Source organism: Procambarus clarkii, chromosome 7 (assembly GCF_040958095.1).
Source record: "Procambarus clarkii isolate CNS0578487 chromosome 7, FALCON_Pclarkii_2.0, whole genome shotgun sequence".
Lineage (NCBI taxonomy): Eukaryota > Metazoa > Arthropoda > Malacostraca > Decapoda > Cambaridae > Procambarus > Procambarus clarkii.
Window position 1 is genome coordinate 38,528,488 of NC_091156.1, and position 22,750 is coordinate 38,551,237.

The 22,750-nt window shown below is 40.9% G+C and overlaps 1 protein-coding gene across 1 annotated transcript; it reads left to right on the forward strand.

Moving 5' to 3' along the window:
* The first annotated feature begins 307 nt into the window (after positions 1 to 307).
* Positions 308 to 17,408, forward strand: LOC138358053 (uncharacterized). The gene is made up of 10 exons (XM_069315521.1): positions 308 to 372; positions 872 to 1,005; positions 2,994 to 3,153; positions 4,356 to 4,455; positions 5,381 to 5,498; positions 5,642 to 6,028; positions 6,425 to 6,657; positions 14,223 to 14,357; positions 14,901 to 15,000; positions 17,035 to 17,408. Exons 1-10 carry the CDS (start codon positions 308 to 310, stop codon positions 17,406 to 17,408), a joined length of 1,806 nt encoding a protein of 601 aa, XP_069171622.1.
* The last annotated feature ends 5,342 nt before the right edge of the window (positions 17,409 to 22,750 follow it).

Genomic DNA, 22,750 nt, shown 5'->3' on the forward strand with positions numbered 1-22,750 from the left:
AGAACATTTTTATAGTTTACCTATACCCAAGCAAGCACCCAGCTCAGATGAAATATATGAGCTACCTCAAAATGAGGAGAATCCTCTAATCAATATTGATCCCGACACAGGATCAACAACTGAAGTTCAACCTTCATTTTCTAAAATCTTATCTAATACAACTTCACGTAATGATTCATTCACAAAGTCTGATCAATTTTCAGACAGCTCATCTCAATGTTCCCTTGATTCTATAAATTCCATGCATGAGGCTACTGAATTAAACAGTCTCTCTCACATGACCCCAGAGAAATAAGTGAAGCTGCAGATGAAACTCCAAGTGAAGCTGCAACAGTCAGTGAATCTGAACAAGAAAATGAAAAAGCTGAAGTTGTAATTAAAGCTGAGGCTAAGCAAGAGGCCATAGCAACACAAGTAATAGTCATAATTACTCACACCAGCCCTCTAGAACAAGTGCTAACAATGAGAAGACTGTTATAAACCTTGTACACCAATTACTAGATTTATCTCAACCAGAACAATCAGTTGACTCTTTACAAGCCTTTAGTTTTCAGCTTGAGTCACTGTTAAATTCCTTCAGCAATGAGGTGGATCACCCTACTGCTGAGTGGATGACTAAAATCATCCTCCAGAGAAAATTGTCTGGTGAGGTGCTCAATAAATTGTATTTATACCAGAATGGTAATATCCTGTCAATGCAGGATATATTCGCAGGTTGACGCAATTTAATTAATCAATCAGCAAACCAGGCACTTAATGACTCTTCAGAATGTGCACAGAAACTGTACCCACAACAGGTTCCTTACCTGAAACTCCTTAAGTGACACTCATTAGTTAACAAGGGTACTAATAATCAATGTAATAACAACAGGTCAAACACTGATTCTTCAGTAAGACCTAAGAGCCCCATAAGTGCTCCTAAGGGACGTAAGAGCCCCACAAGTGCTCCTAAGAGACCTAAGAGTCCAATAAGTACTCCCAAGAGTCCAAAAAGAACTCCCAAAAGTACAATAATTGCTCCCTTGAATACAACAAATACTCACAAGAGAATAAATAACAAGCAAATGCTAGCAGCAAAACCTTCACAACCTGCAGTTGCAGTTTCACCTTAACCGGTGTTCCCTAAACGAACTGTAGGATGGGGGTTATGTTTGTTTTGCAATCAAAAACATTCTCTGTACAAATGTACTAATTACCCTGTTACGATAATCTCCTTCAAGAGAGATTTGGCCTGCTCTTTCCTATCATCATGTTACTTCAGTACATCTACAACATCTAGATACTACAAGCGAGTGTTGTACATATTTAGTCAAATATGTTTTGCCAGGCACATACGTATATCACACTCGCTCTCCACCTCCCCCCTCCATCGTCGCCGATCACCAAACTACCATTTCCAGCCAGCCTGCTTCTGATTGGTGAATCGACGTCTGCACCTCAGCGCCATCTACCTAGCCGATGTCTGGGCCTGCACCAGCCATTGAAGTTAGAATATCCTGTGCTCTCAAAGCTGACACAACCATCTGATATACACTCTGTCTATTAGTGGATGTTCTCAGCCAGCGCTTTATTCTCAGCACCTGTTAATTTCATTTTTGTCTTTATCCATTTTAGAGTAACGTCACCACTATTTTATTTTATATTATTTTTTGACTTTATAATCTTGTTAGTTAGCACTGTACATAGCCAAGGAATTGTCTTATTCATAATTTGTTTTCAATTTAATTAAAGTTTCATTGTTCATACTATTTGTTTTGCTTGTTTTACCTTACTTTACCAACAGCTATACAGTCATCTTTTTTTTTTTTAAATGTGATACATTGACACCAGCCATTGGGAGAACTGCCGAACACTTACACTTCTTTTTTCCATCACATTTAATGGGGGTCTGTCCTAGGAGCCTCACTCAGGTACTAGTACTAGAACATCAATTTGTGGTAAGCGTACTTGGCTTTGATACAGTTGCTTTTCAATATTTTCATAACTTTTAATATTTATATGGTGCTGTGTGTATTGTGCATTCCGAGGGTAATATATTGTGAGTGTTGGATAACTGTTGATTACGTGGTGACTGTAGGCCGCAGTCATTCTCTTAATTGGTCATCCCTCCCTCAGTGTTATTACTCGTGTATTCCACCTTTTTTGTCCCTAGAATATTTCTCAAATTACAGCAGATCATCATTTTGGTACCCTGGTACTTTGATTTGTCTTCGGGCCACGCACCCTATCTTCTGCAATCCGACCAAAGGAGGATAAAGAGGGCCATAGTTCCTCTAGCATGGACTACGCTGTTGAGTTGGGACCTCAACAGCAGTTCTCATCACCAGTTGACACTCGCACCCCTACACGTCGGTCAGAGATGATGATATTTACTCAGGTAGGGAATTAGCTTTTTTTTCAGAGCACAAAGAACGCTAATTCTGAAAGTATCATATAATTAAGTAGGCAACCCCTTGATTCTGTCCTATAGAGACCCGGCAAGGTATCTCTACATTCTTGGACTACCCTTTCACTTTTGAAACGATTAAAAGTTTAATTTGTTTTAGAAACTATCGGTTTCATTTATTTAGAAGGATTTTCTTGCCCTTATTCTCTTATATTGAGTACCGGGTACAAGATTTCCTGCGATTTTGATCGACTAATAATTTACCATCTAATATTAACCTTAATTGTTAACGATTAAAATTCCACAAGATAGTTACCAGTTGCCACGTCATCCTGTTACTGACACTTAGAATAACACATGTATATTCGCTATACATTTATTTGCTATTTCAGAATGTTTCGTCTCTCAGCATTTCCTAGTGATCCAGCAAGTGAAGTAGGGAACTTAATTCATGCCAAGAGGTCCGAATTACAAACTCTTGCACAAGAGTATCAACTAGATGCTCCCCCTGGAGCCAACAAAAATGACTTGCACAATATTATCTTGGATCACCTCTTAGATGAAGGAATTATAGACTCTGATGCTCACGAAAACTATTCTATTGCAGGTAAACATGCTCTGGCAGCTATGAAGTTAAAGCTCGAACTAGCGAAAATTGAGCGGGAACAACAAAAAGCTCTCCAGATACAGGAACGAGAGGCTGCCCTAAAGCGTGACCTACTGCAAGAACAAGCGGCATATGAGAGAATCTCTACTACGAAGGGAACGTGAGGTTGACATAAAGAAAGAAGAACAGGAACGTGAGGGTGCCCTACACCGTGAGTGGGAGAGAGCAGCTTGAAGCAAGAAAAGTTCACCTGGAGATGCAACGTGAGCACGATACACAGCAAGCTGAGTGTTCTAGCATATCGTCGACAAGAACTCACCTTGGAAACTACACACCACACTCGGTGCCAACAAGCTGCCGCTAATCTTCCCATAAGTTTCAATGTCTCCCATGCAAGTAAGTTAATGCCACCATTCGTTGACACAGAGATAGACTTGTTTTTTTACCACTTTAGAGACCCTAGCTAAAAAACTTAGCTGGCCTGAAGGTCAATGGTCTACCCTTCTCAGAGTGCATCTCAAAGGTAGAGCTGTGTTTACTCTCAGTACCTTAGCGTCTGATTGACTACCAGACCCTGAAGCGAGCAGTTTTAGACGCCTACCTTCTCTCCACCGAAAGCTACAGACGAAAATTCCATGATTATCTAAAGGCAAGTACCACCACCTTTTTAGAATTTGCCAAAACAAAGAAAAGATATTTCATGAAATGGCTGGAAGCAACACATGTCTCTACATTTTCAGAACTCGTCAACCTCATTCTAGTTGAGGAATTCTTTAGACGTGTTCCCCCTTCCATCCGTTTATATTTAGCAGACAAAGAAGAAACCGACTACATCCGATGTGCGAAGTCGGCTGAAACCTACAACCTCATACACCGGCTAACACGAGACCCACCTTCCAGTAAGAAGTCTTGGTATAGTTATGACAAAGTGAGTACCGATCAAGCGAGCTCTCAATTGTTTTGTAAGTATTGCAAGCTCTATGGACATACTATAGATAAATGTGGAAAAGCTCAATACAAAGCCTATAGTGAAACTCCTAAACCCAAACCGACTCCTCCTAAGTCCGGTAAGCCTGTGATGAATGTTGGTGTTCCTGTTAAAGATCTTTCCCTCTTCAGCAAACACCTGTATCCTGGAACTGTCTCTGCCAACAGTACAGATTCGGAGGGACGTTTCAAATTGAAGATCTTGAGGGACACAGTGGCTCTTCAGTCAATAATATTGAAATCGGCTGTGCCTAACATCACCTACACCGGGGAAACCGTCCTTATCACTGACCTCACTGCTACCACTCCATATCCACTCGCCAGAGTCCACCTGGATTGTCCTTTCGTGACCGGTAAAGTACAAATCGCCATCAGGGAAAAGCCTTTTCCCATGTCTGGATTGCAACTTCTCCTGGGCAATGACATGGCCGAGGATCTGCAACCTTCCAACCTGATCATCATGGACAAACCCCAGGTATGTGACTCTGTAGTGGACAACCCCATCCTAAAGTATGTTCCAGCAGAGGTCCAAGAAGGTGATGAAGTTTCTCCTCTGGTTTTGGTGACCACCCGTGCACAAGCTGCACGCCCGCAACCAGCTGACTCTACTGCAACCGCTGTCCCTCAAGACCACCAGAACCTACCACCGAATCTTACTATTTTGGAGTTCCGTAAGTTACAGAGGGAGGATCCTTCATTAACACCATTATTCTTCCAGGCTGAGACTCAACCTGACAGTATCCCTGGGTTCTTCCTAGAGAATCAGTTGCTCTACCGCAGGTACAGACCCAGTAAGCTGATGGAGGATGACGATTGGGCAAATGTCGAACAACTAGTGGTTCCCACCAGCCTACGGCCCGATACTCTACACCTGGCCCACGGAGCACCTTCTCACTATGTTTTTAACACAGCCTATCACAGAATCAGACAAAACTACTACTGACCTGGTATGGTTAAAGACGTCAAAAGTTACGTGCAACAGCGTCATATGTCAAATGACAGGAAAACCTAACCTCCTGATTCCCAAAGCTCCTTTAATTCCCATCCTGGTGCCTGCAGAACCTTTCCAGACTCATCATAGACTGTGTTGGTCCTTTACCCCGGACCATTTCTGGTAACGCTTATATACTACCTATCCTGTGTCCAACCACCAGATTCCTCATAGCAGTTCCTGTAAAGAACATTACGGCTGCTACAGTGGTAAAACAACTATGAAGATTTACCCAATACGGATTTCCATGGGATATTCAAAGTGACTGTGGCACCAACTTGACCAGTGATCTCTTAAAGAAGACACTGGAAGAGTTTAACATCACTCGGGTATTGTCCAGCCCCTATCATCCTGCTTCACAGGGATGATAGGGTAATGTAGTCACCAAACGATTAAATCACTCCTAAAGAAATTTTGCAATGAAACCATGAAAGACTGGGATAAACGACTTGATATCCTCGTATGCATTTCCAAAAGTCTCCCAAATGAGTCTCTAGGAGTATCTCCTTATGAGATGCTCTATGGATGTAAGTGCTGTACTCCTCTCAAAGCTTTTAAAGACTCTCTACGTAATGCCACCTTCAGTGACCCTCAGAATGTGCCCCAGTTTCTTCAAAACTTAAAGCACATTCTAGAGTACATAAATTTGCTAATGACAATCTATTGAAAGCTCAAGAGAGGATGAAGACTCATTTTGATCAATGCAGCAAAATCAGCAAATTTAAACCAGGAGACTTCGTGTTGGCATATTTTCCTATCCCAGGTTCTCCATTGCAAAATAAGTTTTCAGGACCTTACCGCATCAAGGAGTGCAGAAACACCAACAACTACGTTCTTGAGACTCCAGATAGTCGGCGGAGGACTCGGTTGTGCCACGTCAATCTTCTGAAGAAGTATAAAGGTATTCCCCCCACTGTGCTAATATCACTCTCCACTTTCAAAGATCCATATCTCCACTGTGAGACCTTCCCTGCTTCTCCTCCGGAAAGCTCTGACTCTGATTCAATGCCTTCTAACTCGGAAATCCTTAATGATCTTCCTACCTATTTACAGGACAGTAATACTGCTCCTCTCATCAAAGTTCTTCATGAACATCAGAAGTTGTTCAACGATGATCCCCAGGAGAGTAATGTGGTTCAGCAAGACATCCAGCTGCTTCCTGCTACCCGGCCGATTCGTCAACCCTTCTACCATATCAGCCCGTACAAAAAGGAAGTTATGCATGCTGAAGTACAATATCTTCTGGATCATGGGCTGGCCTCACCTTGTGAGTCCCCTTGGGCCTCACCCTGCATCTTGGTGCCGAAACCGCACGGTAAAGTTCGCCTTTGTACCGATTATAGGAAATTGAATCTGGTGACCGTCAAGGATGCTTATCCTTTACCACGTATAGATGATATCCTTGACCCCATTGGTAATGCCATATATTTATCCCAACTTGATTTGTTAAAAGGCTATTACCAAATAAGCCTGACAGAGCGAGCTAAGGAAATATCTGCCTTCACCACTCCTTTTGACCTATACAGATATGAACGCCTTCCTTTTGGACTGTGTAACGCCCCGGCCACCTTCCAGCGAGCTGTCTACCGCGTCATCTACGGCCTAGATCACACCTATGCCTGCTTGGACGACATTTGTTGTGGCAACCAACACCTGGAGCGAACATCTGCTCCAGTTGCAACGATTGTTCTCAAAGCTCCTGACAGCCGGCCTCGCCATCAACTTGGGCAAGTCCACCTTTGCCAAAGGTAAAGTGTGTTATCTGGGTCATGTGATAGGGAGTGGCAACATAGCTCCTTTAACAATTCACACTGAAGCCATTTAGCATTATCTACAACCTATGACCAGGAAGCAGCTCCTGTGCTTCCTTGGACTTGCGTCTTACTATCGTAGGTTTGTGAAGAATTTTAGTACGGTAGCGACACCATTGATTAATTTGACCAGCCCCAAGCAACGGTATCATTGGACCATTCAACAGACCGTTACCTTTGAACAACTTAAATCTCTACGTTCTGATCCCATTCTCGCCTCTCCAGATATCATGAAGCCCTTCATCATCAGTGTCGACGCCAGTGGTACCGGCATCGGGGGCGTCCTACTACAACAACGAGGCGAGGAGGTTCTTTCTGTCAGCTTCTGTAGCTACAAGTTGAAGCCCCATCAAAAGAACTACAGCACTATAGAAAAGGAACTCCTCGCCATCGTCCTGAATCTGCATCATTTCGAACCTTACCTACAGGGAAGTCGGTCTATTACCATCTACTCGGACCACAATCCCTTAAGGTTCCTGCAACAGGCCCAATTCAACAATCAGCGTCTTCTACGCTGGGCTCTGTACTTGCAGAATTTTAATCTGGAGATCTACTTCATCAAGGGTACAGACAACATCATAGCTGACGCCCTCCAGAGTCTACGAAGTAGAGACAGCTACTCCTACCTCTACACCAGCTACTGAAGTACCTAACCCGTAAGAGCAGGCTTCGGGGGAGAGCTGTTACGATAATCTCCTTCAAGAGAGATTTGGCCTGCTCTTTCCTATCACCATGTTACTTCAGTACATCTACAATATCTAGATACTAAAAGCAAGTGTAATACATATTTAATTAAATACGTTTTGCCAGGCGCATACGTGTATCACACTCGCTCTCCACCTCCCCCCTCCATCATCGCCGATCACCAAACTACCATTCCCAGCCAGCCTACTTCTGATTGGTGAATCGATGTCTGCACCTCAGCACCATGTACCTAGCCGATGTCTGGGCCTGCACCAGATATTGGTGTTAGAATATCCTGTGTTCTCAAAGCTGACACAACCATCTGATATATGCTCTGTTTATTAGTGGATGTTCTCAGCCAGCGCTTTATTCTCGGCACATGTTAATTTCATTTTTGTCTTTATCCATTTTAGAGTAATGTCCCCAATATTTTATTTTATATTTTTTTTTTGACTTTATAATCTTGTTAGTTTGCACTGTACATAGCCAAGGAATTGTCTTATTCATAATTTGTTTTCAATTTAATTAAAGTTTCATTGTTCATACTATTTGTTTTGCTTGTTTTCCCTTACTTTGCCACAGGACACAACAGCTATGCAGTCATCTTTTTTTTTTAAATGTGATCGGCTGGTGTCAATGCCAAACACCTACACTTCTTTTTTCCATCACAACCCCAATAGAGATACACGAGTCAGACGACTCAAACAGTTACACAAATGTACTAGGTGTCTCAAATCACATAATGTTAACAGCTGTGACACCCCACTGAACATCTGCTATAGGTGTAGAATGGGCGAGCATCATGCTGCAAATTTGTCAAAACAAATGATTTCAATCCTAGAATAGGAGATAGAGAATCTACACATGTACAGTGCTGCAAGGTGCGAGAAGTTTACAGCGTAATTTAACCAACGTCTCGGTAGGATGCAACCTTGCCCACTGCCCAACTTCAAGTAAAGAATAAAGGAATCCGGATCACCACTCGTGGACTATTTGATCAAGGATCCTAGAGAACTTTCATTACTCAGAAAGTGGCAGAGGCACTCAATTTACAACCTATCAGACAGGTAAAATTAAACCTGTCAAGGTTCATGATAAATCGAGGACCCCCAAGAATATTCAGTAGTTCAACCGCTCATACGTCTAGGTAGTCATGTCAACCTGTCCAAGCCATTGTTGTAGATCAAATACCGTTTGACCTAAATATTAAGGGTCTGGGGTACACGGCCAACTTCCTGCAGGAACATGAAATTACATTAGCTGAAATCCAGTTAACGTCTGACCACCTTAATAATGTAAATGTACTAGTTGGAGCAGACTACTATTACCAGTTCATCACTGGACATGTTAAACGACTAGGCATGAATATGCTCAAATCTGCAGGTGGCTACTTACTGACATATATACTTTCAAACCCGAAGAAGCCTATTCCTGCCAACAATAATAAATTAATCAGCAGTAAATCAATTCTCCAGCAACAAGCTGAATTGGAAACCCAGCTCTAAGTAATACACCCAGATTGAATGTAGTACAATTAGTATTCGCCGAGATGTTTCAGAGCTCCCAGTGGAAAATCAGTGGTCCGTATCTAACCGGGTACATGTGACAGCGACCAAGTCATTGAATCCACTGCAGACCTAGAATTATTCTCGACAAGTAATAATTGACCTCACTCAGTCTCCCCAAGTAATTAATAATATTAGGCTAGAGAATCTAGCACCCAATGCATCCAGCATTCCTGAATTTAGCAATACTACGAAGTTATCAAACAACTTCTACACTTGTAAACTCACTAGGACTAAGGTTCACAATACTTGCACTTAAGGTATGCCAAGAAAATCTTCTTAATGCCACGTTTTCTGCACTAAGAGTTAGTGAAAATATTTGCATCAATTTTGTTTGAGCTGCTTTTCTTTCGTATCTGCTTATTATTGTAGGAGCGTAGCACAAACAAATTTGCAAACTTACCCATATGTAAGTGAACATACCACAGAGAACTAATAAACCGTGAAACGTTTAGGTTGGGAAAGTGTTACGAATTATCTTCAAATAGCATCAATCGTAGCAATAATTAAATTTGCAGCAATCTTAGGTTTCCCATTGTTTAATGCATTACCATTAAACCATAAGCATTGTAACCTAACATGCTTAACGATCTCAATTCACAGCTCACCCCTGAATTAGCGTAACAATTGAGCGCCCTGTTGTTCATAATGATGTTTGAACGCTATAATGCTCCACCTCGCTAATTCGAGCATTGCTCACCAAAGAATCTGCATAAATTCCATGCTTAGCTATCCTTCAAGAAGGATCTTGCACTAATAACACGAGCTGACCCAACAGCTCCCCTGTAGATTAACGTATTGATTGAGCGCTTTATTGTTCCTAATGCGCATTCGAGCTCAATATTGCTCGCCATGAGAATCGAACGCTTTGTTGCTCCACTTCGTTAATCCGAGCTCAATATAGCTCACCATGTTAATCCGAGCACAATACTGCTCACCCTGTTAATCCGAGCTCATTACAGCTCACAATGTTAATTCGAGTACATTACTGCTCACCATAATAACTTTGGAATTATTAATGCTAACCATTTAGCTAGAGTAACTCTACTAAGAATTATTGAGTTTATCACAATTAGCTTAGTTGTATACTTAGGTAGGTTAGAAATTTAAACCATCTATTTAGGTAGGTATTAGGGACTTTAATTAGTGTTAACTGAGTACCAGCCTAGTCTGTGCTCACAATTAAATACAGTTGACTATACACAGAGACTGATTAAATAAAATAAATTTCACATCCAAAGTTGAGGATGTATTAATGAGTTCCCAGTGTCAAGCCTATGAGCTGCAATTTAATTAGCTCATAAGTCAGAATGACTAGGCTTCTAACCTCACTGTCGACTCAGAATCTTCCTTGATTTTAGTGAATAACCATATTCAGTTCTCTAATATTATATTATCTATAGCTATTTAGCAACTTAGTTATACTGTTAGTCAGAATTACTACTGCATGGCAGTACACATTAAATCAAATTTCTTCATTTGAGCTTGGGGTGATCATGATGCTCAGTGATGTGTTATTGTCTAGTAACTCAACAGTTACAAGTTACAGCCACCCTAGACTGTGACCTTACTGTAGTGTCAGAGTCTCCTTGATCTGGAATGACCCAATGAATAATACTTTATTTGCTGTATAATAATGTAGAATACAACTTATACAATAATGTTATCAGTTCTTGAGAACATTTTCCGAGTTTACCTACAATTCAACAACTACGTAATACAACCATTACATGTCACTGCGACCCTAGTTGTTGAGTCTACTTTAAACTTTAGAGAGTTCTTGATTACAGATACCTTAATCATTTAATTAAATAGTTTCAATATTAATTCATGTTCCCACAATGACTCTGAGTCACATCTGTAGAACAGATTCGGACATTCGTTACTAATGTACTAACTTACTAATCCATAATATAACTTCGGAATGGGTACGCCTGTACCCAGAACTACGACCACGAAGTTTCCTCCCCCGGAATTAAATTGGAAATTTTCCAACACTAATGCATCATTTCTTGTAATATAGTACATCATTATTGTATTAACCCCATAGTAATTACTAACACTACTAATATGTAGAATTAATTCAATTAATGTTTCTATTAGTAAGCAATATATTTGCCAAATTCTTCCTAGTCAGAGTGACGACGTGAATTACATTCCTTTACTAAGGATAATCGTTTATTTCATTGATTATTTAAATAGCATATTATTGCTTATTGAACTCGTTCATTTAGGTGTATTAATTAATAACGACAGTGGAAATTATTATAGTATAACACGATTTATATAAAATTTCTTAATGCAGTCTTAATAAGCTGACTTGCATTGTGCAAAAATATATTGCATCTTAATACATTTATTAGTGACATAAGCACTGGTCACCAGTCCTTACTTCCCTGATAATTATATGTAAAATAGAATACTTTAAGCTCGAGAATACTTTGAGCAGGCTGCGCATGCGTATGGCAGCCAGGGTTGAGGGAGGAAGGAGACGCCACTTGTGTGGACGACGCCACATTAGCGACGTGTTACCAACGTGCAAGAGAGAAGCGCCATTGCAAGAAACTTGCGTAGTATCTTTAATTTTCGCTCCTACAACCACGAGAGCGGTGCCACGTTTATTTCGGCTCATCACGGCAATGTCCAAGGAATTAATCAATTCTCCAGCCCATAATTGACGTCTTATCACGGCAGATGAAGACGAGGGACCTGGAATCGATCCTACATCAACGGACACGTGGCCCGGCAACTATTAATAACCTTTCTTGTAACACTGTGATCACATGTTATATTTTAGGGTAGTTGTTGTTAGGCTGAGCCATTACAACAAAAATCCAGTACATCTCCCCTCTAGCCATATTTATTTCTAGCAATTTATATAGGAATATATTATATTAAAGTTTGCAGAAGAATTCTGCAGTGATAGATATTTTAGGAAGAATTTCGTATGTATCTGTAGTTAGTTGCGTAGAAGAGTTCTACATTGTAATCGCCTTTCAGCTCCAGGGTCCACGTCAACCGAGGTGCTAGGCTTCCCCACCTTTACGTGCAACAATTTGTCCGACGCAATACGTCGTCAGTGGAGTGTGGCAACCGATTTCATCTCACTTAATTTCACAGCTAAGCTGTTAATTGTTATTGTAGAGATACTAACTAATATATATACTTTAATGATCTCCTAATGAGATCAATATTACTAACCCTAATTTTAGTAATATTATTCTATATTATTGTAGTATCCTGAGGCTCATTCGCCTGTGATTACTATTACCTTATTCATTCCATATTCAATTCAATTTACTAACATCCTTAATGAACTGGTGATGAACCACACTGGTTGCTAGATATATATGAACTTCTAGAAATCCCCCCCCCCCCCACAAAGATGATGTTTGAGGCTTTTAACTTTAATCAATTAATAATACAGTTCATTCATTCTCTTTAAATGATTGTTAAATAATTTTAACATACATAGGCACTAGTCCTATAGTGTTAGTCTTATCATCACTTTTATTTGTTTTCCCTCTTTTCTCAAAAGTGGGTGGTCCTTCGGTTTATAGTAATTCTCATAATTAAATAATTCCATATTTGAGTCAAAGCCCCAGATACCCAACATTTTGGTCCTCTTCGAACCGGATAGATAGCTGAGAATCAAGTTATCCTCAATCATTATTAATTAATCACTAACACCAATTATGTGTTACCATTTTTGGGCTTTACAAATATTTCAATTTACGGCTGTCAGCAAACTGTCCAGTATAGACTAAGTCACATTCAATCTAATTACTGATTCACTCAAGTCAGTGAATTCATTAACATTTCAGGATCCAGTATACTAATCCAAATTACTGATCCCATAAATTAATTAATCATTACTAACCCTAATAACATTATATTCAACAATTAGGAAGTTCATTCAGGTGGTAAACATTATTTACAGGAGTAGAATACTTGCCAAACACAATTAATAATCTTGTGTTCATTAAACTTCTTATACACATAATTTCTACAAGTGTATATAATATATAAAATTACAAAATCCAAAAACATAGCACTATTTTACATATTACTGTACCACATTTATTGTAGTTATGCCAACCCAACAGAGGTAGGATAATTTTAGACTGCCACGGTACTAAAATTTGTACAAATTTAATCTACACCATTAGCTGCATTAATAGGTAGGATTATTACCTAACTAGTACTGTGTTAGACAGTGCTGGTATATTATTATTGATGTAGTGCTGACCCTAAGTAGGATGAGATTTATGAACCATTTATTGTGTAATTATATTTCATTACATATTTCTATGTTCATCTTTGAGTGTTACTGAAAGTGTCACTACCCATCCAAAGCTGATTATGAAGAACTAGGCCTAGGAACCCCTGTTGTGACACCAAAGTACCACTCAAATCTTAGTTGCTTATTATTAGGTAGGTAGCTAACCTCTAAATGAGGAAAATTACAATCGGTCTATTCAAGGAAATATCAGTCTGTCAATAATTATACCTGCTCTACATATATGAGCAAATACCATAGCTGTCCAAGTAGCTATATAAGCCCTAAAAGACTCAAACCCACAGCCAGAATGGCTACTTCAGAAAATTACTAGAAGAACCTTGAGAGGTTTTCAAAATCACATATTAAGACTACTTGACAAATGTGACAACTGTTTAGGAACTGATTCAGTTGACATTTCCGGGCTAAGAATTTCTACAAAGGTAGCTAGCCAAAAATATGATCAAGTAAAGCATACAATAGAGTCTTATAGGATCATACTCCTTGTCAGTAATACTGTCCCAGACGATTGAGTCTGACAGAATCTGACCTTGCCGACTATAAAGATATAATTCAAGACAAGTTATATCATTATTACAAAGTGCTTGCGAAACAAAATGTTCGTAATTGGTTAGAACATTTTTATAGTTTACCTATACCCAAGCAGGCACCCAGCTCAGATGAAATATATGAGCTACCTCAAAATGAGGAGAATCCTCTAATCAATATTGATCCCGACACAGGATCAACAACTGAAGTTAAACCTTCATTTTCTACAATCTCATCTAATACAACTTCACGTAATGATTCATTCACAAAGTCTGATCAATTTTCAGACAGCTCATCTCAATGTTCCCTGGATTCTATAAATTCCATGCATGAAGCTACTGAATTAGACAGTCTCTCTCACAGGACCCCAGAGAAATAAGTGAAGCTGCAGATGAAACTCCAAGTGAAGCTGCAACAGTCAGTGAATCTGAACAAGAAAATGAAAAAGCTGAAGTTGTAATTAAAGCTGAGGCTAAGCAAGAGGCCATAGCAACACAAGTAATAGTCATAATTACTCACACCAGCCCTCTAGAACAAGTGCTAACAATGAGAAGACTGTTATAAACCTTATACACCAATTACTAGATTTATCTCAACCAGAACAATCAGTTGACTCTTTACAAGCCTTTAGTTTTCAGCTTGAGTCACTGTTAAATTCCTTCAGCAATGAGGTGGATCACCCTACTGCTGAGTGGATGACTAAAATCATTATCCAGAGAAAATTGTCTGGTGAGGTGCTCAATAAATTGTATTTATACCAGAATGGTAATATCCTGTCAATGCAGGATATATTTGCAATCAAAAACTAGTGTGTGGTCTGGTCAAGCATACTTCAGCCACGTTATTGTGACTCATCGCCTGCAATGCAGGATATATTCGCAGGTTGGCGCAATATAATTAATCAATCAGCAAACCTGGCACTTAATGCCTCTTCTGAATGTGCACAGAAACTGTACCCACAACAGGTGCCTTACCTGAAACTCCTAAAGTGACACTGTCATTAGTTAACAAGGGTACTAATAATCAATGTAATAACAACAGGTCAACACTGACTCACCAGTAAGACCTAAGAGCCCCATAAGTGCTCCTAAGGGACGTAAGAGCCCCACAAGTGCTCCTAAGAGACCTAAGAGTCCAATAAGTACTCCCAAGAGTTCAAAAAGGAATCCCAAGAGTCCAATAATTGCTCCCTAGAGTACAACAAATACTCACAAGAGAATAAATAACAAGCAAATGCAAGCAGCAAAACCTTCACAACCAGCAGTTGCAGTTTCACCTTAACTGGTGTTCCCTAAACGAACTGTAGGATGGGGGTTATGTTTGTTTTGCAATGAAAAGTATTCTCTGTACGAATGTACTAATTACCCTATTACGATAATCTCCTTCAAGAGAGATTTGGCCTGCTCTTTCCTATCATCATGTTACTTCAGTACATCTACAACATCTAGATACTACTAGCAAGTGTAGTACATATTTAGTCAAATATGTTTTGCCAGGCGCATACGTATATCACACTCGCTCTCCACCTCCCCCCTCCATCGTCGCCGATCACCAAACTACCATTTCCAGCAGCCCCCGCTTCTGATTGGTGAATCGACGTCTGCACCACTGCACCTCAGCGCCATCTACCTAGCCGATGTCTGGGCCTGCACCAGCTGTTGAAGTTAGAATATCCTGTGCTCTCAAAGCTGACACAACCATCTGATATACGCTCTGTCTATTAGTGGATGTTCTCAGCCAGCGCTTTGTTCTCAGCACCTGTTAATTTCATTTTTGTCTTTATCCATTTTACAGTAACGTCACCACTATTTTATTTTATATTATTTTTTGACTTTATAATCTTGTTAGTTTGCACTTTACATAGCCAAGGAATTGTCTTATTCATAATTTGTTTTCAATTTAATTAAAGTTTCATTGTTCATACTATTTGTTTTGCTTGTTTTGCCTTACTTTACCAACAGCTACACAGTCATCTTTTTTTTTTTTTAAATGTGATAGACATTGACACCAGCCATTGGGAGAACTGCCGAACACTTACACTTCCTTTTTCCATCACATTTAATGGGGGCCTGTCCTAGGAGCTTCACTCGGGTACTAGTACTAGAACATCAATTTGTAATAAGTGTACTTGGATTTGATACAGTTGCTTTTCAATATTTTAATAACTTTTAATATTTATATGGTGCTGTGTATTTTGTGCATTCCGAGGGTAACATATTGTGAGTGTTGGATAACTGTTGATTACGTGGTGACTGTAGGCCGCAGTCATTCTCTTAATTGGTCATCCCTCCCTCAGTGTTATTACTCGTGTATTCCACCTTTTTTGTCCCTAGAATATTTCTCAAATTACAGCAGATCATCATTTTGGTACCCTGGTACTTTGATTTGTCTTCGGGCCACGCACCCTAACTTCTGCAATCCGACCAAAGGAGGATAAAGAGGGCCATAGTTCCTCTAGCACGGACTACGCTGTTGAATTGGGACCTCAACAGCAGTTCTCGTCACAAGTTGACACTCGCACCCCTACACGTCGGTCAGAGATGATGATATTTACTCAGGTAGGGAATTAGCTTTTTTTTACAGAGCACAAAGAACACTAATTCTGTAAGTATCATATAATTAAGTAGGAAACCCCTTGATACTGTCCTATAGAGACCCGGCAAGGTATCCCTACATTCTTGGACTACCCTTTCACTTTTGAAACAATTAAAAGTTTCATTTGTTTTAGAAACTATCGGTTTCATTTATTTAGTAGGATTTTCTTGCCCTTATTCTCTTATATTGAGTACCGGGTACAAGATTTCCTGCGATTTTGATCGACTAATCATTTACCATCTAATATTAACGTTAATTGTTAACGATTAAAATTCCACAGGATAGTTACCATTTGTCACGTCATCCTGTATCTGACACTTAGAATATCACAGGTATATTCATTGTACATTTATTTGCTATTTCAAAATGTTTCGTCTCTCAACATGTCGTAGTGATCCAGCAAGTGAAGTAGGGAACTTAATTCGTGCTAAGAGGACCGAATTACAAACTCTTGCACACGAGTATCAACTAGATGTTCCCCATGAAGCCAACAAAAATGACTTACACAATATTATCTTGGATCATCTCTTAGATGAAGGAATTATAGACTCTGATGCTCACGAAAACTATTCTATTGCAGATAGACATGCCCTGGCAGCTATGAAGTTAAAGCTCGAACTAGCGAAAATAGAGCGTGAACAACAAAAAGAAGCTCCCCAGATACAGGAACGAGAGCCTGCCCTAAAGCGTGACCAACTGCAAGAACAAGCAGCATATGAGAAAGAAGCTCTACAACGAAGGGAACGTGAGGCTGCCCTAAAGAAAGAAGAACAGGAATGTGAGGCTGCCCTACACTGTGAGCGGGAGAGAGAGCAGCTTGAAGCAAGAAAATTTCACCTGGAAATGCAATGTGAGCATGATAAACGGCAAGCTGAGAGTGTTCTAGCATATCGTCGACAAGAACTCACCTTGGAAACTAGATACCACACTCAGCGCCCAACAAGCTACCGCTAATCTTCCCGTAAGTTTCAATGTCTCCCATGCAAGTAAGTTAATGCCACCATTCGTTGAGACAGACAGACGTGTTTTTTTACCACTTTTGAGACCCTAGCTAAAAAACTTAGCTGGCCTGAAGATCAATGGTCTACCCTTCTCAGAGTGCATCTCATAGGTAGAGCTGCGGTTACTCTCAGTACCTTAGCGTTTAAAAATGACTACCAGACCCTGAAGCAAGAAGTTTTAGACGCCTACCTTCTCTCCACCGAAAGCTACAGACGAAAATTTCATGATTATCTAAAGGCAAGTACCACCACCTTTTTAGAATTTGCCAAAACAAAGAAAAGATATTTCATGAAATGGCTGGAAGCAGCAGATGTCTCTACATTTTCAGAACTCGTCAACCTCATTCTAGTTGAGGAATTCTTTAGACGTGTTCCCCCTTCCATCCGTTTATATTTAGCAGACAAAGAAGAAACCGACTACATCCGATGTGCGAAGTCGGCTGACACCTACAACCTCATACACCGGCTAACACCAGACCCACCTTCCAGTAAGAAGTCTTGGTATAGTTATGACAAAGTGAGTACCGATCAAGCGAGCTCTCAATTGTATTGCAAGCTCTATGGACATACCATAGATAAATGTGGAAAAGCTCAAAACAAAAGGTTATAGTGAAACTCCTAAACCCAAACCGACTCCGCCTAAGTCCGGTAAGCCTGTAATGAATGTTGGTGTTCCTGTTAATGATCTTTCTCTCTTCAGCAAACACCTTTATCCTGGAACTGTCTCTGCCAGCAGTACAGATTCGGAGGAACGTTTCAAATTGAAGATCTTGAGGGACACAGTGTCTCTTCAGTCAATAATATTGAAATCGGCTGTTCCTAATATCACCTACACCGGGGAAACCGTCCTTACCACTGATCTCACTGCTACCACTCCATATCCACTCGCCAGAGTCCACCTGGATTGTCCTTTCCTGACCGGTGAAGTCCAAGTCGCCATCAGGGAAAAGCCTTTTCCCATGTCTGGAGTGCAACTTCTCCTGGGCAATGACTTGGGCGAGGATCTGCAACCTTCCAACCTGATCATCATGGACAAATCCCAGGTATGTGACTCTGTAGTGGACAACCCCATCTTAAAGTATGTTCCAGCTGAGGTCCAAGAAGGTGATGAAGTTTCTCCTCTAGTTTTGGTGACCACCCGTGCACAAGCTGCACGCCCGCAACCAGCTGACTCTACTGCAACTGCTGTCCCTCAAGACCATCAGAACCTACCACCGAATCTTACTATGTTGGAGTTCCGTAAGTTACAGAGGGAGGATCCTTTATTAACACCATCACTTTATTAACATCAGGGAAAAGCCTTTTCCCATGTCTGGAGTGCAACTTCTCCTGGGCAATGACTTGGGCGAGGATCTGCAACCTTCCAACCTGATCATCATGGACAAATCCCAGGTATGTGACTCTGTAGTGGACAACCCCATCTTAAAGTATGTTCCAGCTGAGGTCCAAGAAGGTGATGAAGTTTCTCCTCTAGTTTTGGTGACCACCCGTGCACAAGCTGCACGCCCGCAACCAGCTGACTCTACTGCAACCGCTGTCCCTCAAGACCATCAGAACCTACCACCGAATCTTACTATGTTGGAGTTCCGTAAGTTACAGAGGGAGGATCCTTTATTAACACCATTATGCTTCCAGGCTGAGACTCAACCTGACAGTATCCATGGGTTCTTCCTAGAGAACCAGTTGCTCTACCGCAGGTACAGACCCAGTAAGCTGATGGAGGATGACGATTGGGCAAATGTCGAACAACTAGTGGTTCCCACCAGCCTACGGCCCGATACTCTACACCTGGCCCACGGAGCACCTTCTCACTATGGTTTTAACAAAACCTATCACGGAATCAGACAAGACTACTACTAGCCTGGTATGGTTAAAGACGTCAAAAGTTACGTTCAACAGTATCATATATGTCAAATGGCAGGAAAACCTAACCTCCCGATTCCCAAAGCTCCTTTAATTCCCATCCTGGTGCCTGCAGAACCTTTCCAGACTCATCATAGACTGTGTTGGTCCTTTACCCCGGACCATTTCTGGTAACGCTTATATACTAACTATCCTGTGTCCAACCACCAGATTCCTCATAGCAGTTCCTATAAAGAACATTACGGCTGCTACAGTGGTAAAACAACTATGAAGATATTTACCCGATACGGATTTCCACGGAAGATTCAAAGTGACTGTGGCACCAACTTCACCTGTGATTTCTTCAAGAAGACACTAGAAGAGTTCAACATCACTCAGGTATTGTCCAGCCCCTATCATCCTGCTTCACAGGGTTCTCTTGAATGTAGTCACCAAACGATTAAATCACTCCTAAAGAAATTTTGCAATGAAACCATGAAAGACTGGGATAAACAACTTGACATCCTCATGTGCATTTTCAGAAGTCTCCCAAATGAGTCTCTAGGAGTATCTCCTTATGAGATGCTCTATGGACGTAAGTGCTGTACTCCTCTCAAAGCTTTTAAACTCTCTATGTAATGCCACCTTCAGTGACCCTCAGAATGTGCCCCAGTTTCTTCAAAACTTAAAGCACATTCTAGAGTACGTAAATTTGCTAATGAAAATCTATTGAAAGCTCAAGAGAGGATGAAGACTCATTTTGATCAACGCAGCAAAATCAGGAAATTTAAACCAGGAGACATCGTGTTGGCATATTTTCCTATCCCAGGTTCTCCATTGCAAAATAAGTTTTCAGGACCTTACCGCATCAAGGAGTGCAGAAACAACCACAACTACGTTCTTGAGACTCCAGATAGTCGGCGGAGGACCCAGTTGTGCCACGTCAATCTTCTGAAGGAGTAGAAAGGTATTCCCCCCACTGTGCTAATATCACTCTCCACTTTCAAAGATCCATACCTCCACAGTGAGACCTTCCCTTCTTCTCCTACGGAAAGCTCTGACTCTGATTCAGTGCCTTCCAACTCGGAAATCCTTAATGATCATCCTACCTATTTACAGGACAGTAATAGTTCTCCTCTCATCAAAGTTCTTCATGAACATCAGAAGTTGTTCAACGATGATCCCCAGGAGTGTAATGTGGTTCAGCAAGACATCCAGCTACTTCCTGCTACCCGGCCGATTCGTCAACCCTTCTACCGTATGAGCCCGAACAAAAAGGAAGTTATGCATGCTGAAGTACAATACCTTCTGGATCATGGGCTGGCCTCACCTTGTGAGTCCCCTTGGGCCTCACCCTGCATCTTGGTGCCGAAACCGCACGGTAAAGTACGCCTTTGCACCGATTATAGGAAATTGAATCTGGTGACCGTCAAGGATGCTTATCCTTTATTACGTATAGATGATATCATTGACGCCATAGGTAATGCCAAATATTTATCCCAATTTGATTTGTTAAAAGGCTATTACCAAATAAGCCTGACAGAGAGCTAAAAAAATATCTGCCTTCACCATTCCTTTTGGCCTATACAGATATGAACGCCTTCCTTTTGGACTGTGTAACGCCCCGGCCACCTTCCAGCGAGCTGTCAACCACGTCATCTACGGCCTAGATCACACCTATGCCTATTTGAACGACATCGTTGAGGCAACCAAAACCTGGAACGAACATCTGCTCCTGCTGCAACGATTGTTCTCAAAGCTCCTGACAGCCGGCCTTACCATCAACTTGGGCAAGTCCACCTTTGCCAAAGGTAAAGTGCGTTATCTGGGTCATATGATAGGGAGTGGCAGCATAGGTCCTTTAACAATTCACACTGAATACATTCAGCATTACCCACAACCTATGTCCAGGAAGCAACTCCTGCGCTTCCTTGGACTTGCGTCTTACTATCGTAGGTTTGTGAAGAATTTTAGTACGGTAGTGACACCATTGATTAATTTGACCAGCCACAAGCAACGGTATCATTGGACCATTCAACAGACCGTTGCCTTTGAACAACTTAAATCTCTGCTCTGTTCTAATCCCATTCTCGCCACGTCAGATATCACGAAGCCTTTCATCCTCCATGTCGATGCCAGTGGTACCGGCATCGGGGGCGTCCTACTAAAACAACGAGGTGAGGAGGTTCTTTCTGTCGGCTTCTATAGCTACTAGTTGAAGCCCCATCAAAAGAACTACAGCACTATAGATAAGGAACTCCTCTCCATCGTCCTGGATCTGCAACATTTCGAACCTTAACTTCATGGGAGAGCTGTTACGATAATCTCCTTCAAGAGAGATTTGGCCTGCTCTTTCCTATCATCATGTTACTTCATTACATCTACAACATCTAGATACTACAAGCAAGTGTAGTACATATTTAGTTAAATACTTTTTGCCAGGCGCATACGTATATCACACTCGCTCTCCACCTCCCCCCTCCATCGTCGCCGATCACCAAACTACCATTTCCAGCCAGCCCACTTCTGATTGGTGAATCGACGTCTGCACCACTCCACCTCAGCCCCATCTACCTAGCCGATGTCTGGGCCTGCACCAGCCATTGGAGTTAGAATATCCTGTTCTCTCAAAGCTGACACAACCATCTGACATACGCTCTGTCTATTAGTGGATGTTCTCAGCCAGCGTTTTATTTTTAGCACCTGTTAATTTTATTTTTGTCTTTATCCATTTTAGAGTAATGTCACCACTATTTTATTTTATATTATTTTTTTACTTTATATTCTTGTTAGTTTGCACTGTACATAGCCAAGGAATTGTCTTATTCATAATTTGTTTTCAATTTAATTAAAGTTTCATTGTTCATACTATTTGTTTTGCCTTACTTTGCCACAGGACACAACAGCTATGCATTGAGAGGACTGCCAAACACCTACACTTCTTTTTTCCATCACAACCCCAATAGAGATACACGAGTCAGACGACTCAAACAGTTACACAAATGTACTAGGTGTCTCAAATCACATAATGTTAACAGCTGTGACACCCCACTGAACATCTGCTATAGGTGTAGAATGGGCGAGCATCATGCTGCACTGTGCAAATTTGTCAAAACAAATTATTTCAATCCTAGAATAGGAGATAGAGAATCTACACATGTACAGTGCTGCAAGGTGCGAGAAGTTTACAGCATAATTTAACCAACGTCTCAGTAGGATGCAACCTTGCCCACTGCCCAACTTCAAGTAAAGAATAAAGGAATCCAGATCACCACTCGTGGACTATTTGATCAAGGATCCCAGAGAACTTTCATTACTCAGAAAGCGGCAGAGGCACTCAATTTACAACCAATCAGACAGGTAAAATTAAACTTGTCAGGGTTCATGATAAAGCGAGGAACCCATGAATACTCAGTAGTTCAACCGCTCATACGTCTAGGTAGTCATATCAAG

Excerpts from the sequence above, each read along its gene's own strand:
- LOC138358053 (XM_069315521.1), top strand. The coding sequence starts at position 308 with ATGAAACTCCAAGTGAAGCTGCAACAGTCAGTGAATCTGAACAAGAAA. Across the intron at positions 14,358-14,900 it reads AAGAGGCCATAGCAACACAA|GTCAACACTGACTCACCAGT; the intron begins GTAATAGTCATA and ends TAATAACAACAG. Across the intron at positions 15,001-17,034 it reads GAGACCTAAGAGTCCAATAA|ATAGACATGCCCTGGCAGCT; the intron begins GTACTCCCAAGA and ends ATTCTATTGCAG.